This window comes from Elephas maximus, chromosome 19 (genome assembly GCF_024166365.1).
Source record: "Elephas maximus indicus isolate mEleMax1 chromosome 19, mEleMax1 primary haplotype, whole genome shotgun sequence".
In the NCBI taxonomy this organism is placed as follows: domain Eukaryota; kingdom Metazoa; phylum Chordata; class Mammalia; order Proboscidea; family Elephantidae; genus Elephas; species Elephas maximus.
In genome coordinates this window covers 59,777,515-59,795,348 of record NC_064837.1, presented here as the reverse complement: position 1 = coordinate 59,795,348, position 17,834 = coordinate 59,777,515, and the positions used below count along the sequence as shown (strand labels likewise).

At 41.8% G+C, this 17,834-nt stretch overlaps 1 protein-coding gene across 5 annotated transcripts in view; it reads right to left on the bottom strand.

The window, feature by feature from the left end:
• Positions 1–17,834, bottom strand: part of MAP2K6 (mitogen-activated protein kinase kinase 6) — a 128,967-nt gene that overhangs the window by 50,337 nt on the left and 60,796 nt on the right. For all 5 annotated transcript variants that reach the window (XM_049859907.1, XM_049859909.1, XM_049859904.1 and 2 more), the window contains one exon: positions 893–959. In XM_049859907.1, the coding sequence (XP_049715864.1) occupies positions 893–959 (67 nt within the window). The remainder of the gene's footprint in view (positions 1–892; positions 960–17,834) is intronic.

The following is a 17,834-nucleotide window of genomic DNA, read 5'->3' as shown; positions in this document are numbered from 1 at the left end:
ATTTCCATTCCTCCTCTGCAGGTGCTTTGGTAAATGGTCTTACCTCCAGCTGGACAGGAAGCACTCTCTCCACCCCACAGAAGACAAGGAAACAAGAGGGAGGCTCGTGGAGAGCATATCCTGCTTCATCAGGACTTGAACTCAATCAGGGATTTGAGCCAAAGCCTCAGCTATAAAGAGGGTTTCCTTTACCTCATTTTATCCTCTGTTTATACAGCTCTCAAGGGCAGGATATAGGTGCCAGAAGGCTGGGTCCTCACCAAATACCACCTTTCCATGTCAACCTAATGGTTATAGTAGTGGCTTTCAGGGATTTGTTTGCTGAAACCTACAGTGGAAAGGCAAGAGAATCTACATCCTGGGACCTAGCTTGAGTTACATAGGACCCCATTTGCCAGATGCATTGTGACACATGACACTATGTGGGCAGCTCCTGTCTGGAGGCGAGATGAGAAGGCAGAGGGGGACAGGAGCTGGCTGAATGGACACAGGAATACAGGGTGGAGAAGAGAAGTGTGCTGTCTCCTTAGGAGGAGAGCAGCTAGGAGTACACAGCAAGGTGTATATAAATTTTTGTATGAGAGACTGACTTGATTTGTAAACTTTCACTTAAAGCATAACAAAAAAAAGGAAAAAAAAATGCCTTGTGACACTCAGTTCTCACCCAACCAATAATTTGAGACATTGAGGCCAAAGTTACCCATTCAATATTGAGTGATTATCTCAGGTCTCAAAACACTGGGCAAACGGCTTCTGCCCCATAAAGAGCTCTTCTTCTAACAGCTGTTTACAAAGCCAGAGCATTGACCATCAATCCAACAGTGAGCCCTCCTTCCCTGGAAATCTGTAAGGTACAAGTATGGGAACAAATATGACAATCTTGCCAACTTACGTGGAACTGGTCTGAGGTTGTTCAAATGCTTCTTTGGGGATCTTAAGGCCAGGGTTTCGCTTCTTGCCTATGAGGAAAGACATGATGAAAAAGTTAAGATCTAAATCACAGCAGGACAGCAGGGCAGAGACAGCAGTGGGGGAAAGAGCTGATCTGGGCACATAGCTCTTATCTCCTCATTCCAAACTCCACTTTCTACCCAGGAAGTCTGAGAGCAATAGCACCCAAGCATCAGGCAGAGCAGAGCTTCCCAAATGCAGACTGGAGTCATCGATAAGGATCTTGACCAGTCCAGGGGGAAAATGTCAGCGTAAGAATGCCAACTCTCTGTTCCTGGGAAGACTTGCCCTTTTCTATGTGCTGGTAGTTTGTCCCTCTATTTTTTGGTGGTGATTGTAGGTGGTGGTGGTTATGGTTTATTTGGGGCCCTGACAGTGTAGTGGTTAAGAGCTCAGCTGCTAAGTAAGAGGCTGGCAGTTCGAATCCAACAGCCGCTCCTTGGAAATCCTATGGGGCAGTTCTACTCTGCCCTATAGGGTCACTATGAGTTGGAATCAACTTGACAGCAAGGGGTTTATAGTTTACCTATTTATTTTTTTCTTTTCAGCGTCAGTAAAATGTTTGTTGTTAGCTGCCACAGAGCTCATAGCAACTTTATGTACAATAGGCCAAAGCATTGCTCTGTCCTGCACCATCTTCATGATCGTTGGTATATTTGAGTTCATTGTTAAGGCTATTGTATAATGCCTTCCAACTTAGAGGTCTCATCTTCCAGCACTATATTGGACAATATTCTGTTGTGATCCATAAAGTTTTCATTGGCTAATTTTCAGAAGTAGATTATCAGGCCTTTCTTCCTAGTCTGTCTTAGTCTGGAAGTTCTGCTGGAACCTGTCCATCATGGGTGACCTGCTGATACTTAAAATAGTGATGCATTCCTTCCAGAATCACAGCAACACACACAGCCATCATAGTACGACAAGCTGGAAGATGGATGGTGGCAATAAAATGTAGTTCTCCTTATCATAGTGTTTAACAGTTGTTTTTTTTTTTAATTGGTCTGTGAACCATGGAGGTAAAATAAAATAACTTTTGCTTTGTCCTATCCTCCCCACCCCTCATCTACCTGCTATAAGTTGGAAAAACCTCAGAAAAGGAACCAAAAAAAAAAAAAAAAAAAGCCCATTGCTGTCGAGTGGATTCTGACTCATAGCGACCTTATATAACAGAGTAGAACTATAGGGTTTTCAAGGCTGTAATCTTTACGGAAGTAGACTGCCACATCTATTTCCAGCAGAGCAGCTGGTAGGTTTGAACCATGGACCTTTGGGTTAGCAGACGAGCACTTAACCACTCCACCACAAGGGCTGCTTCAGAGAAGGATAGGGTAATATTTATTTGCAGTCTCCCTGTTCCAAAAAGGATTAAGATAACAGATGGGCTCATACAAAGAGGTTATCGCTTCTTTTTAGGCCAGATGGGAACACAGCCCTGATGTGTTCATCCCTGGGCTGAAACCACAAGGGAGCTTGGCTCAAACACTTTTGTTGATGAGTAAAAAAGAACAGACTGAGAAATGCCAGCTCAAGAAACAGATCAAAGGAAACAGTCTTATAGGGCCCAAGATTCTCGTCATCTGTGGGGGTCCTGTGTTTCTCTGTGCTTGGCCAAATCCAAAATATCAAGCTCACTGCTCTTGAGTCAAATCTGACTCCTAGTGACCCCGCAGGACAGAGTAGAACCACGCATAGGATTTCCAAGGACGGCTTAACCAGTGCGGCTCCATCCGCCTTGTCAGGGGAAGCCAAAGCAGAGCTGGATAGAACGGCCATGGTTCCACTTTCTCTCTCAACTCTTCTCTGCATTGTAGGTGAGCACTTCAGAGCTGATATAAGTCCTGGATAAGGGCCTGATAGAGATTCTGAAGCTGCCAAGAAATTTAAGAAATCAGATAACCAAACCTCTTTGCAGGAAAATTACATCCAAAGACTTCAGTGGCTTGCTCAGCATCACAGAGCAATGACCCAGTCAGAACCAGAATCCAGGTCTCCTGACACCCAGGCTGGAGCTCTTTCCACTATTCCACAAAGTAAGAAGTTCAGAGCCGACCAGAGAGAGTGGGGTGGGGGAGTATGAGAATCTGAGTTAAAAAAAAAGGAGTTTACACACTAATTCTTCCACTCACCAAGTGACCTCTAGAGTCACTTTTCATCTGACTCTCACTTTCTTCTAGTGTAAAATGGGAATGTAACATCAAAACCCACCTCATCAGACTGATATGAGAATCAAGTGATGAAAGGGCACTCAGATACTTAAGGAACTATTAATTATAATCACTTAGAGAAACAATCTGTACAGTCAGTCTCATGGTAAAAATTTGTAAGTCATTTCAGAATTTCATGGACAGAATCAACCATGTTATTATAGCCCAATATAATGTATAATTCTTTTTTTTTTTTTCCTGTTCATTAGAAATTCAAAACCAATCTAGATCCACTCTGCCAAGTTGTACAGATCCAAGAAAAAATAGGCTTGGCAGTAATCAACACAGTGAGAGTCTTCCAGAAGCACCTTTGTTCTAACATGTTTTCTTAGCTCTCTGCTCATCTGGGCTCTTCTCTGTAGCATCACTATGAGTTGGAATCAACTCAGTGGCAGTGGGTTTGGTTTTTTGGTTATAGATTTTATATTGAATATATCATGGACTGACAGAAGAATGAACAAATCTGTCTGAGAAGAAGTACAGCCAGGATGCTCCTCAGAAGCAAGGGTGATGAGATTACGTCTCATGTACTTTGGACATGTTATTAGGAGGGACCAGTCCCTGGAGAAGGACATCATGCTTGGTAAAGTAGAGGGCCGGCAAAACAGAGGAAGACCCTCAATGAAATGGATTGACACAGTGGCTGCAACAATGGGCCCAAGTATAGTAATGATTGTGAGGATGGCACAGACCAGGCAGTGTTTCCTATGAGTCAGAACTAACTCGATGGCACCTAACAACAACAACAACATAGGTTTTATAGGAGCCCTGGTGGCACAGTGGTTAACAGCTTGGCTGCTAACCAAAACGTTGGTGGTTGAACCCATCAGCCGCTCTGCAGGAGAAAGATGTGGCAGTCAGGTTCCGTAAAGATTACCAAAATCCATTGCTGTTGAGTTGAATTCTGACTCACAGCAACCCTACAGGACAGAGGAGACCTCCCTCTATGGGGTTTCCAAGGCTGTAAATCTTTACAGAAGCAGATTGCTACATCTTTCTCCCCTGGAGCCCCTGGTGGGTTTGAACTGCTTACCTTCTGGTTAACAGCCAAGTGCTTAACCACTGCACCACCAGGGCTTCTTTTCTGTAAAGATTACAGCCTTGGAAATCCTACCTACCGGGTAGTCCTACTCTGTCCTATACGGTTGCTATGAATCAGAATCGACTCGACAGCAATGGGTATAGTTTTTATCAAGGCATTGGTGGTTGAGTGGTAGAATTTTTCACCTTCTATGCAGGAGACTGGGTTCAATTCCCAAGCAATGCACCTCATGTGCAGCTACCACCCATCTGTTAGCCGAGGCTTGTGTGTTGCTATGACGCTGAATTGGTTTCAGCAGAGCATCCAGACTAAGATGGGCTAGGAAGAAAGGACTGGTGATCTCCTTCCAAAAAAATCAACCAGTGAAAACCCTATGGATCAAAACGGTCTGATCCCATTGTGCTTGGGGTCACCATGAGTTGAGAGCCGACTCAAAGGCAGCTAACAATAACAACAATAGGTTTATAAGATTCAAAATGTTCGCTTTCCTGTTCCTGGAGATCAGATGACCTTTTATGACACGTTACTAAATTAGTCATTGACAACATATAGAGCTTTACTTTTTGCCAGAGACTATGTTAGGTGCTAAGGAGGCCTGGTAGTACAATGGGTAGGTGCTGGACTGCTAACTGATAGATCGGTGGCTCGAACCCACCAGTGGCTCAATGGAGAAAAGACCTGGCAATCTGCTCCTGTAAAGATTACAGGCTAGGAAACCCTATGGGGCAGTTCTACTGTCTCATAGAGGGTTGCCATGAGCCAGGATTGACTCAATGACAAACAACAACATGCTAGGCGATGGATCCAATCATGAGAATCCAATAAGATCCTATTTCTTATGGCCTAATTCCAACAATTTCCTTTCATGGGCTTCAGTCAAAAGCTATTTTAAATGAGATACTCTGGTGAGTAATGAATGACAAGTTCAATATGTCCAGATAACTGCATACATATTCCAATGCAAGTGACATATGAATTACAGAAACAAGAGTAATTCAGAGGTCTCCCAACACACAGAACCCAAGCGCTCTCTCAGATAAAACACAGCAAAACTAAAGTGAACAATAGTTTGCCTGTGAAGAGGGCTCTTCAGTTGCCATTTAAACAAACCAGATGCAGAAGCTACTATTCCGAAATTCCTACATCTCTCTCTTACCCATCTCTAATTCAGCTATCTCATATGAGATAAAGGTAAACAGAACTATTTATTGAGAAAACTTCCTTTGATAAACTTTAACATAGAAATACTGTAACTCAACCAATCATCAAAATGTCTATACAAAGAAATAGTAAAAGCGAGGGAGAGAGATCTTGACACAGTGATTAAAACAATAATACCAATAATTATAACAACAATAATAATAATCAAAACAGCAATAAAGAAGGCCCCTTCATCTCCCATCCCAACTTCACGTCCCAACCACCCAGCTACTTCTGCATCACTCTTACCCTGAAGTTGCTGCGGGCTCGATAAAATTACCAGCCTCCTGTCTCCAGACGCTAGCCCCCCGATTATATATCTAAGCTGGAGATTTGCATAGTCTTCCAACAAAGTTGTCTTAAATCTAATATTTCAAAGCATACCAATTCCTCCCTGCAACAAGAAAAACAGTTCCAGGAGACACAAAACCTAGCTGGATGACACTGGTAGAAAGTACCCTGCTTTCATTTATAAAAAGAAAATCAAATAGAACAAAAATCATACACATGACATTCCATAAGTCACTTACTTGCCCATCACTGAAGGAGTAACGCAGGAAGAGACCAGAAGGAGCAACTCTGATGGGATTTCAGGGCAGTAATAAGGGCCGGTGGAGGAAAACCCAGCAGAAGTCATCTTTATTTGGCTCCAAAGACCACACATCAGCTGGAGAAACAGGACTGAATAGACTCCACCCCCTCCCCAAATTCAGATTTCAGTAAACTTTGGTGAGATTATTGGCCCAGGGAAGCTGCAGGGAGAAGGGACGTGGGTCCCTGTGGACACCCAGGTATGATGCTAATCATTAACCAGACTCGGGAGAACAAATCTAGAGAGTTTAATTCTGGACAGTACGGCGTTCTCCTGCCCTGCTATAAATGCTTCTTTCGCTTCTTAAATGAAAGAGAAACAATATGTGGTCAGATTCCAGCTGAGTTTGTTTCAAAGCAATGTGTTCCTTCTAGGAAGGCTGCCAACACCTGACGCTAACATATAACACTGTGTTTAAAAAAAACAATAATAGGAGGGAGCAATATGAATAATAAAGCTAAGTGGCAAACCATCTTAAGTGGCCATTTCCCTTGAAATCCAAAAGCAAAATTAAAAAGAAGGAACAGGCGCTGTAATTAGGTCAATGCAGGTAGCAAGACTTCTTAGTAAAAGCAAATTCTGTATTTCTGCAGATCACAATCAGCTTTGTCGTTGGTACAACCTGCAATGGGTATGTTTCCTTGGCCTGACTGGGCACCAAACCAAAAAACCAAACCCGTCACCATCAAGTTGATTCCAACTCATGGCGACCCCATGTGTTACAGAGTAGAACTGAGCTCTATAGGATATTGTTGGCTGTAATCTTATGGAAGCACATCGCCAGGCCTTTCTTCTGCGGTATTGCTGTGTGAGTTTGAACCGCCAACCTTTTGGTTAGTAGTTGGGTGCCGACTGTTTGCACCCCCCAGGGACCTTAGGCCAGGCATATGCAGCATTATATTACTTCAGGCCCTGCCACACCCATGCCTGTTGTCTCTGAAAATAGGATGGCCCACTGCACACACAGATTTGCAAAATTCATCTTAAACCAAAGCCAGGCCGTGATGATCCTAGCCTGGAGCAAAATGGCACTGAATATAACTCTTGCCAACAGTTAGAAAATATTTACCAGGCCACAGAAATGTTCACCAGCCCTGATCGTACTGAAAATGATGGGGTACAGAAGACCTCTTGCTCAGCACGCACTCAGCGAGGGTAAGCACAAAGGGCTTCTCTCATGTGCTTTATTACATAAAAATCAGAAGATCCTGTGCCAGTGCCAACCCAAACAGCAAGAGAGTCCCGCACGGCCAACAGAAGGTGTCATCATGAGAATATGCTGACGCTGACATACTTGTCAGCTTGGCCAAAGGTTGTGGAGGCATGATTATAAGGGTTTATGATTATTCTTGACACGGCTTCACAAAAGGATGGCAGGGCTTCCAGTGCCAACTTTATTTTAAAAATTTGTTTTCCAATACGAATGGGATTTCCAGCCAAGTCACTGGCAACCTGAAGGCCTTGGCTGCCCTCTTCTTACTACTTGCATCTAGGCTTAAGTTCCAAGGGTATTTGGCACAAGAATCCACAGGGAAGTGTCAGTAGATGTTGTTATGCCACAATGATTGTATGCAAAGCAATTAACAGAGCAGGGCAGAGGGAGGGAGGATGGAGAGAAAGCTGGCTTTACCACAGTGATATGAAAGTAGACATGGATCCTTCCACTCTCCAAAACTACTGGATCTTACAAACCACTGAGCCTCTGACCAGGATGCCACGTTGCTTTGGAATTACCTCAAATGTATAGAGCAAAAGCTGGGAAGCTCATTTAAAAACCTGCAGTCATTCTGATTTCGAGGGGACAGAATGAATCTCCTGGGACCTTGAGCTCACCTGTGCTGTCTCTTCTGCCTGGAGAGAGCTAGCCCTCTTATGGACTCAACTCAGTCTTCCAGCATTCAGGTCACTGGTCACACACCCCGTAAAGCCTTCCCTGACCTTCCTAAGCACTCCTGCGGGATTATTAGCCACATGTACCAGCTTTCACATTCCAGCATCTCACACGGTGCCAGGAACACAGTATGAGCTTTACCGGACGTCTGACATAAATGCTTACAATGTCCACTCTCTTGAGAACAGATCATCATGACAGTCTTCCAGTTATTTTCCTCATATATTTTTATCACAATCTATAATTTGGAGTCCCTGGGTAGTGCAAATGGTTAATATGCTTGGCTGCTAACTAAAAGGTTGGTGGTTTGAGTTCACCCACTGGCACGTTGGAAGAAAGGCCTGGAGATCTGCTTCCAAAATGTCAGCCATGGAAAACCTAGTGGAGCACAGTTCTACTTTGAGTTACATGAGGTTGCCATGAGTTGGACTCAACTTGCCAGCAACTAGTTTTTAGAATTACCTTATTTTTGCATTTATTTATTTATTTATATGTTTATTATCTATCTTTCCAACTAAGATATAAGGTCCATGACAGCAGCAATGCTGCCCAGTGCTTGCACATCATGGTTGTTGATTGAATATTTGTTCTTTTCTCTAGTGTTTATACATTAGTACTGAGCCCTTCCAAAAAAGAACCAAGGGAACAAACACAAACAGAATAGAGTAGAAATAGTGGAAACTTAAGCATCAGTAAGAACTTATTTCAAATCACAGCCCTGCTGCTATTTATGCATATGATGGTGAGCATGTTACTCGTCTTAAGCTCAGTTTTCACACCTGTAAACTGAAGATGACATCATAATCTCACCAGTCATTACGAGACTCAAATGTCACAATGTATATTCAGAAGTTTAACATATAATAGGAGCCCTGGTGGCGCAGTGGTTAAGCACTCAGCTGCTAACCAAAAGGTCAGCAGTTTGAACCCACCAGCCACTCCAGCAGAGAAAGATGTAGCAGCCTGCTTCTGTAAAGATTACATACAGCCTTGGAAACCCTATGGGGCAGTTCTACCCTATCCTATAGGGTCACTAAGAGTCAGAATCGATGGGCAACTGGTTTGGTTTTGGTTTTTAACATATAATAAGGTGCTTGGTAAGTACAAGTTTCTTTTCTCTCTTCCATGTTTTGTGCCTATATTTTAAAAAATACGAGCTAATATAGTATCTGCCCATACAACGGCCAGCTTATCTCTTCAGATGTTGTCCTCTGATTTTCTTCTCTGGTGTTATTTACGCTAAAATTAAATTCTCCCCTAAACACTGCTTGTGGTGCATCCCACAGATTTTGGTAAATTGTATCTTCATTTCATTCAAAGTATTTTTTAGTTTCTCTTGAGAATTCTTTGTTGATTCATGGGTTTAGAAGTGTGTTGCTTAATTTCCTTTGTGTTACAATTACACGTTCCAGACATCTCATCAATGTTGAACCCTACTCCCTCTGCTCCTGTGGACCACGGAACTACCTCCGGTTCTGCAGACTCGGACTCTCTGGGAGTGAGGCCCCAGAATCTATATATTTTGTTAAGGGCTCCATAAGAGATTCAGATCACACACAGCCAGGGTCAAGAGTCTTTTGTCCTGTGTATGTCTAGATAAGGTTTTTCCTTTTTTTGCCATTTCTCACTTTATAATGACAAGGTCATGTCCTCCTATATCCCTATCACTTGCCCTATCACCAACATCACCAACCAGTTCTTTTTGGCTGGTAAGAATTAAATTCCAAACTAAGTTCCTCTTTGGGCTTTCTATATCTTTGAGCTGATACTGTCAATAATTGACCACAGTTGACAAGCCCTTTGCCATTGAGTTCATTCTGGCTCATAGTAATCCTATAGGACAGAGTAGAACTGCCCCATACGGTTTCCAAGGTGCGGCTGGTAGATTAGAAACTGCCGGCCTTTGGGTTAGCAGCCAAGCTCTTATCCACTGCACCATCACAGTAGACAATTAAAAAAAAAAAATTACGACCCTAAAGACAATAAACCAAAAAAAAAAAAAAACCCATTGCCATCAAGTCAATTCCGACTCATACAGATGATAAAACCCATTGTTGTTGAGTCGACTCCGACTGACAGCAACCCTATAGGACAGAGGAGAACTGCCCCATAGAGTTTCCAAGGAGCACCTGGTGGACTCGAACTGCCGACCTTTTGGTTAGCAGCCGTAGCATGTAACCACTACTCCACCAGGGTTTCCATCCATATAGACAATATGAGGGACAAAAAAGTCCATTAAGATAGAAATTCTGCTTTCAAAGAGCCAGGTGTAAGAAAAACCAATTCTTATAATATCGGGGAGTATGGTGTGCAATACAAGCTTTGTATAAATACTCCCATTAACAAGCCATTGTCATCGAGTCGAATTCCAACTCATAGTGCCTCTATAGGACAGAGTAGAACTGACCCATAGGGTTTCCAACACTTAAATCATTAAGCCGGCTGCCACATCTTTCTCCCGCTGGAAGGCGCAGCTGACCTTTCGTTTAGCAGCCGGCTGATTAACCACTGTGTCACCACGGCTCCTGAGTAAGCACTAGACACAAGAAATAAGAGGCAGAAACCACAGCAGCCTGAGGGATAAATAACCTGCTTAAACTCTGTAGAGGCAAAATCTACAGAATCTGCTCATTTACTGGATAAGAAGTGTGTTAGAAACGAAGTAAAAACTGTCATCCCCATTGTCACCACCACCACCATCATCATCATCTGGCTTTTCCATGCCTACATGTGAGGACGGCGCAGGGCTGGGCAGTGTTTCTTTCTCTTGTGCATAGGGTCGCTATGAGTGAGAACCGACTCCACGGCACCTAACAACAACGACATGAAGTTAACTGAGAGAAAACCCAAAATCAAACCCATTGCAGTTGAATCGATTCCGACTCACAGCAACCCTATAGGACAGAAAAGAGCTGCCTCATTGAGTTTCCAAGGAGCGCCTAGGCGGATTTGAACCGCCAACTTCTTGGTTAGCAGCTGCAGCACTTAACCACTACGCCACCAGGGTTTCGTAACTGAGATAAGGATCAGGGAAAACAAACGTAGCTCTGGGAACAGGCAGAAAAGTAGAAAACTGAGTGAGACAGGCAAAAGAAAGAAGAGCAAGAGGAGAGATGGCAACCAAAGCCAAGGCAAGAAGATTTTCAAAGAGTTGAGATTTGAATGAAGAGTCAGTGGAGGACAGAAGAATGGATGGACTGAAAATACGCAAGCGTGTGAAGCGGAGCACCGTGGACCCACTGGGAAACGATCCCATTTCCAAAGAAGGAAAGCAATCAGAAGGGTTTTCTTACAGCTTCATGTGATTAAAACTCTTTCTGAGGCCTGGTAGAGCTGATTCTTGTCTTGTCATGTTAACAGTTTGGTGTTTACTATGTGCTATTGAAAGAGCCTAAGAGCAAATCACAGCCAATGCCCTCTGGTTGTGGCTGAGCCCAAAGCAAAGGTGGAAGGCAGGCAGTGGTTAGGCGGGGGGAATCCCCGCCGTCTGGGCTCATCTCCTTCCTCATTTCTGAGCCGCTTCATTCATGAGCCTTTATCAAAAGGAAATGTAATCACTAGGGTGTTAAAAGTACCACTTTAAAATAAAAGCAATGGCAACGGGTTGCAGGGGAGTGTTAGTTATGCTTGGATCCTTTCAAAGTGCACACTGAATTTTGGTTAGGTTTGAAACACAGTCCTCATTTTTTAGAGATAGGCACTGAAATGTTTACAAATGAGATGATTCTGGTATTTGCTTCAAATAATATGGAGGGTAGAAGATGAAGAGAGATGTAGATGATATAAGACTGGCAAGGAGTTGTTCACTGTCAAAGCTGAATGATGGCCAGCTACATGGAGGTTCATTATATTTGCCTGTTTACTTTTGAGTATGTTGGAAATTTTCCAAAATAAAAACTGTTTAAAAATAGCAGTAAGGTCACAGACAATTCTCTTGAACAGTTCAAAGAGTGGGATCACGAATAAGAGTGTGGAATTATTCTCTTAGCAAACCAATTCCAACCGCCACCAAGTTGATTCCAACCCACGGCAACCCCACACGTGTCAGAGTGGATTCTTTTACCCCCTGATTTAAAATCACAATTTTAATAGAATAGCACTGTAATCGCCTCCCTTTTCTAGCCAAGGAAAACTGCTTTGTAATTTTGATTCAACCCGCTGCTTGAAGACCAAGAGACAGCAAGGAAATACACAGCAAACTTCTTCCAATGCTACCCATATAGGGTCTATTCAGCCTCTTCTCCAGCTCCCTCCAATTTCTCTTATTGACCTACATGATGTCATTGGTCCACTGTGAGGTACACTTTTAAAAGATGCCTCTGAAATTCACCTCTGTAAGGATGTTCCTCATTATGTCACAAAATGTTTCCTTATAAAGAACCTTATGAAAAACTATGTGTGTTGTCTGTAATGGAAACAGCTGACTTTTCCTATGTAATTGGTCTATTTCTTCCTTAAGAATTATAGGAATTATATTACTCTGTGTTTCTTTCCTTGGATTGGTGGTTAAAAAGCTTAGGGATAAATTGGGGGCTCATATTCATATTTATATCTGAATCAGCATTTTTTGTGGCTCTACTTTGTTTCTGTCTTTCCTACTTTTTTGAGAATGGTTTATTATGGAACACTCAAACGTAAGCAAAAGTAAAGAAAAACAATTATAGTCAATCCCTATGACCCTATCACCTATCTTCAACAATTATCAACTCATGGCCAATCTTGTTTCATCGATAGCTCGCCCACTTTCCCAGACATCAAATCATCTCATCCATGAATATTTTACCAAATATCTCTAAAAGTAATTGACATTTTTTTAAAATCCATAAGCATAATACCATTTTCACACCTAAACAAACAATAATTTCTTAATTTATAGTCAGTGTTCAAAATTCTGTCTCACAAATATTTTAAGTATTTCTTAAATTACTGTGTGTTTGAATCAAGATCAGAATTAGGCCCACAGGACCATGGTCTCAGGGAACATCTAGCTTAACTGGCGTAACACAGTTTATAAAGAAAATGTTCCACATTCTACTTTGGTGAGTAACATCTGGGATCTTAAAAGCCTGTGAGCGGCCATCTAAGATACAACATTGGTCTCACCCCTTCAGAGGCAAGGGAGAATGAAGAAAACTAAAGATACAAGGGAAAGATTAGTCCAAAGAACTAATGGACCACAAGTACCACAGCCTCCAACAGACTGAGTCCTGTACAACTAGATGGTGCCCAGCTACCACTACTGACTGCTGCGACACAGATCACAATAGAGGGTCCTGGACAAAGCTAGAGGAAAATGTAGAACAAAATTCTAACTCACAAAAAAAGACCAGACTTACTAGTCTGACAGAGACTGGAGACACCCTGAGAGTATGGCCCCCAAACACCCTTTCAGCTCAGTAATGAAGTCACTCCCGAGGTTCACCCTTCAGCCAAAGATTAGACAGGCCCATAAAACAAAACAAGACTAAAGGGACACACCAGCCCAGCAGGAAGGACTAGAAGGCAGGAGACAGGAAAACTGGTAATACGGAACCCAAGGTAAAGAAGGGAGAGTGTCGACATGTTGTGGGGTCATAACACAATATGTGTACTAGTTGTTTAATGAGAAACTAGTTTGTTCTATAAACCTTCATCTAAAGTACAATTTAAAAATTTTCAAAAATTAGACCCGCACCTTACGATTAGTCGATAAGTTTCTTAAATCTCTTTTAATCTACAGGCTCTCCCTCTGTTTCTTGTTGATTGACCCTCTCTCCCCCAGAGCAATTTTTTTGGTTGGGGAAATGGATCATTTGTCCTGTAAAGTTTCTCAATGGATTCTTCTGACCATACTGCTTGTTCATTCTCATGTTCCTAGACCACGTTAAAGCCTGATTTTTTATTTGGCAAGAATACTTCACTAGTAGTCTTGCTTACTTTTAATTTATGTTATGTTGCTGAATTTTAATTTAGCAAGCTATCCTAAACTCTTAGTGGGAAAAGGAAGAAATGAAGAAATAAATGAAAGATCCTTCAACACTTGATGTTAACAAACTTTTTAATCTTTGTCAGTTTGCTAAGTAAATAGATCATTGCAATCCCATTCTTAAAATATTTAATTAAGCTGAATATTTTTGTATGTCTACTGTGAACTGCTTGTTCAAGTGATTCATCCATTTTTATATTCAGTTATTATTTGAGGACATGCTCCTTCTTGTAGTTCATGTTACAACACACAGACACACATGTGCATGTAGTCTTTTTAAGATGTGTACATTCCTTTACGACTTTTGCATTTCTACGAGGCAGGGACTTTCATTCCTTTCCCCCTGGTGGCTAGACAAATTGCCCCAATACTACTTGTTAATCCCTTTATTTGTTTCCCCCTGAATTTTGAACACCTTTTAAACATTTGTGCCTTTTATATAGTCTTCTTATACAAATGTATTGGCTGTCATGTCCAAAAAAATATCAAGTGCTGCACACATCCTCACTTGACCCTGACTTTAAGAGAATTCCTTCTATCTATTCACTCAAAAAAATATGCTGATCTTGGGTTCAGTTGGATAGATTAACTGGAAGATTTTATCACATAGAGGAAATATATAGCTATTCATGTTTTATTAAGTTGTCAGAAATGGACACTGAATTTTATTAAATTCCTTTTCAACATTTATTGAAATAACCCAGTGTCCTAGCTGCCACGCTCTCTAGCAAACGCTTTCTTACTGTTCCCTTTCTCTTCTCTCTTTCACTACCTCCTTTTCACTCTCCTTCCTCCTTTACCTATTTTCTCCCCAACCACCTGTATCTCCTCTTTTTATTGACTTCTCAACTGTTTTTTCCATTGGCCTTCCAGAGTATCCAGTGGTCCTGCATTGCCATTAAGGGATAGGAACTTACCAAGTTTGCCAACCTCTGGACTCAAGAAACATCTGGAAAATTTCAACTTGACAACAATCAGTTGCCATTGACTAAATTCCAACTCATGGCAGCCCCATGTGTTTCAGAGTAGAACTGTGCTCCATAGTGTTTTCAGTGGCTTTCTTTTGAGGTGGTTCTGGGTAAATTCCAACTGCCAACCTCTTATGCCATCCAGGAGGAAAAATAATCAGAGTTGAGCAGTTAGCTGCAAACTATAAGGAGTGGGTATTGGTAGATAAGCCCATCCTGTTCCTTGTTAGATATCCTTCACTGGAACAAAGAAGGGGAAGATGTTGGCCTCCTTCCAGACCTTTCTTTCTAACTCGATGCCATCTTAGAAGAAAAATCATAAGGAAGAAATGTAGCCCTTCCCCCAGGCCTGCAACACATTCTGAAATTCCTCAAGTTCTCTGCCAACAAGAAACAAGAAGATAAAGAAACCACAGCGAAAGCAATATCAAAAAACATGGCAGAGTTCTTTCCTCTGAAACTCAAGCCTTCCAGCCTGGAAAGTCTCATTATAATCCTTTGCCCCATTGTTATTTCTGCAATACCTAGTCACCTTTCTCCCCAGGGAGGCTAGACTTCTTGAGAGTCATGTTTTGCAAACCACAGCCTGGCAAAAGACCATAGTGGCCTCTGCTTTTGTTCTGCCACGCATTTTCCTGGCTTATTGCATCTCCCACTGACCACGCTTCTGGTTAGAAGTTCATGATGGTCAATTAAAACAAAGACAAAGAAATAGCTTTAAGAAAACTATAAAATTTAAATGTAAGATTCTCTGAAAAGACAAAACTGCTCTGTAAAAGGAAACAACTTATTTTCAAAGCAGTTCAGCTTATGAAAGTGTCCTCATAATTCAATACTATTTCAGAGCCTCCTGTAACCCTTGGGAGAAAATTCCACAGTCCTATACTCATCTCATAGGGTCACTATGAGTCGGAATCGACTCGAAGGCACTGGGTTTGGTTTTGGTTTATAGAAATACTTAGGCTCTCAGTTTTTACTTCTGAATAAACCATCACCCCCTTAATTAACACATACTGCTACAGGCAGTGCCATAACTCAAGGTGTCAAAAGAAGTGGAGTTCTCTGGTCTTAGGTAATAAGTCTGGAAATTGTTCCAGACAGTCACCTTGAAACATGTAGATCAGTTAATCTCCAAGACTGAGCACAAAAGAGGTACATCATTCCCTACTGCAACAGTACAGTGTTCTATCTACCTGTATTCTGAAATACAAAAATGTGAGGGGAAGGTATAAACCCATTGCTGTCGAGTTGATTCCGACTCATAGCGGCCCTATAGGACAGAGTGGAACTGCCCCGTAGTGTTTCCAAGGAGTGGCTGGTGGATTTGAACTGCCAACCTTTTGGTTAGCAGCCAAACTCTTAACCACAGTACCACCAGGGTTCTGAGGTGAAGGTATAGATTTAAACTTATTTAACGTTCCACGTTGTCTCATACACACTGTTAGACCCACACAATTTTCCCAAACTGGTTTTAAGGGCTGCATTCATTTCCCAGGTCTGCTGTAACAAATCAGTGCGTGGCTTAGAACAATAGAAATTCATTCTCCCACAGTTCTGGAGGTTAGAAGTCTGAAATCAAGATGTCAGCAGGGCCATCCTGGTACTACCTTCTGATGGCTCTTCCAGCTTCTGGTAGTTATTGACAATACTTGGCATTCCTTGGCTTATAGCTGTATCACTCCAATTTCTGCCTCCATCTTCACATGGCCCTTTTCCTACCATCGTGTGTGTCTATATCTAAATTTCCCTCTTCTTGGAGGGAAACCAGTCATTGACTTTAGGCCCCACGCTTCTCCAGAATGACTTCATCTTAACTTGATTATGTCTACAAAGACCCTATTTCCAAATAACGTCACATTCTGAGGTTCCAGATGGATGTGAGACTTTCGTGAGCACTATTCAACCCCAAACAATGACTAACCAAAAATACAAGGAGATAAATGTATAAAGATCCCTGGATACACTAATTTTATAAGATTTTCTTTAAGACGTAGGTTTTTACTAGATTGCTTTCAATTCTCAGAGAACTTTATTATTGAGAAGGAGGATGGATGATGGGCTGAGGAAAGTGCTCGGTCATTATCTACATTGTATCAGATGATGGAAAAGGATCCAACAAAGTTGTATCTGGTAAATGGGAAAACAATTCAACATGAGGAGAGGCCTGGCAGGAAGGGCCCCAGCACTCATTAGCTCTGAGATCTTGGGAAGCTGTTAACCTGTCTCTCATCCTTAAAATGGGAATAACAGTATCTATCTTAGTGGAGGGAAACCCTGGTGGCGAAATGGTTAAGGGCTACAGCTGCTAATCCAAGGGTCGGCAGTTTGAATCCACCAGGCGCTCCTTGGAAACTCTACAGGACAGTTCTACTCTGTCCTATTGGGTTGCTATGAGTCAGAATCGACTTGACGGCACTGGGTTTGGTTTTGGTTTGGTATCTTAGTGGGGTTAAAAGATCTAGTCAATATATGAAGTGACACTCAATAAATACATGTTAAATAAATGAATGTCAAAAGTTGCCAGGTCAGCTACCTTGGTATTTCTGGCAGGTTCTTTCTTTCTTTTTTTTTTTTTTTAATTACATTTTATTTATTTTGTTATTGTTGTTGAGACGATACACAACAAAACATACACCAATTCAACAGTTTCTACATGTACAATTCAGTGACACTGATTACATTCTTTGAGTTGTGCAACCATTTTCACTCTCCTTTTCTTTGTTGTTCCTCCCCCATGAACATAAACTTACTGCCCCCTGAGATTCCTATCTAATCTTGAGAGTTGCCATTGTCAATCTGATCCCATATAGATAGTTTTTAAAAGAGCATAATGTTCAAGGCAGACTTGTTTTTACTAGTTAAATTAAACTATTGTTTGCTTTAAGAAGACTTTAGGGGATATTTTTGGTTCAAGGTTTAAAGATTATCTCAGGGCACTAGTTTCAGGGGTTCACCCAGCCTTCATGGCTCCAGAAAGTCCAGAGTCCATGAGAATTTGAAATTCTGCTCAGCATGTTCCCC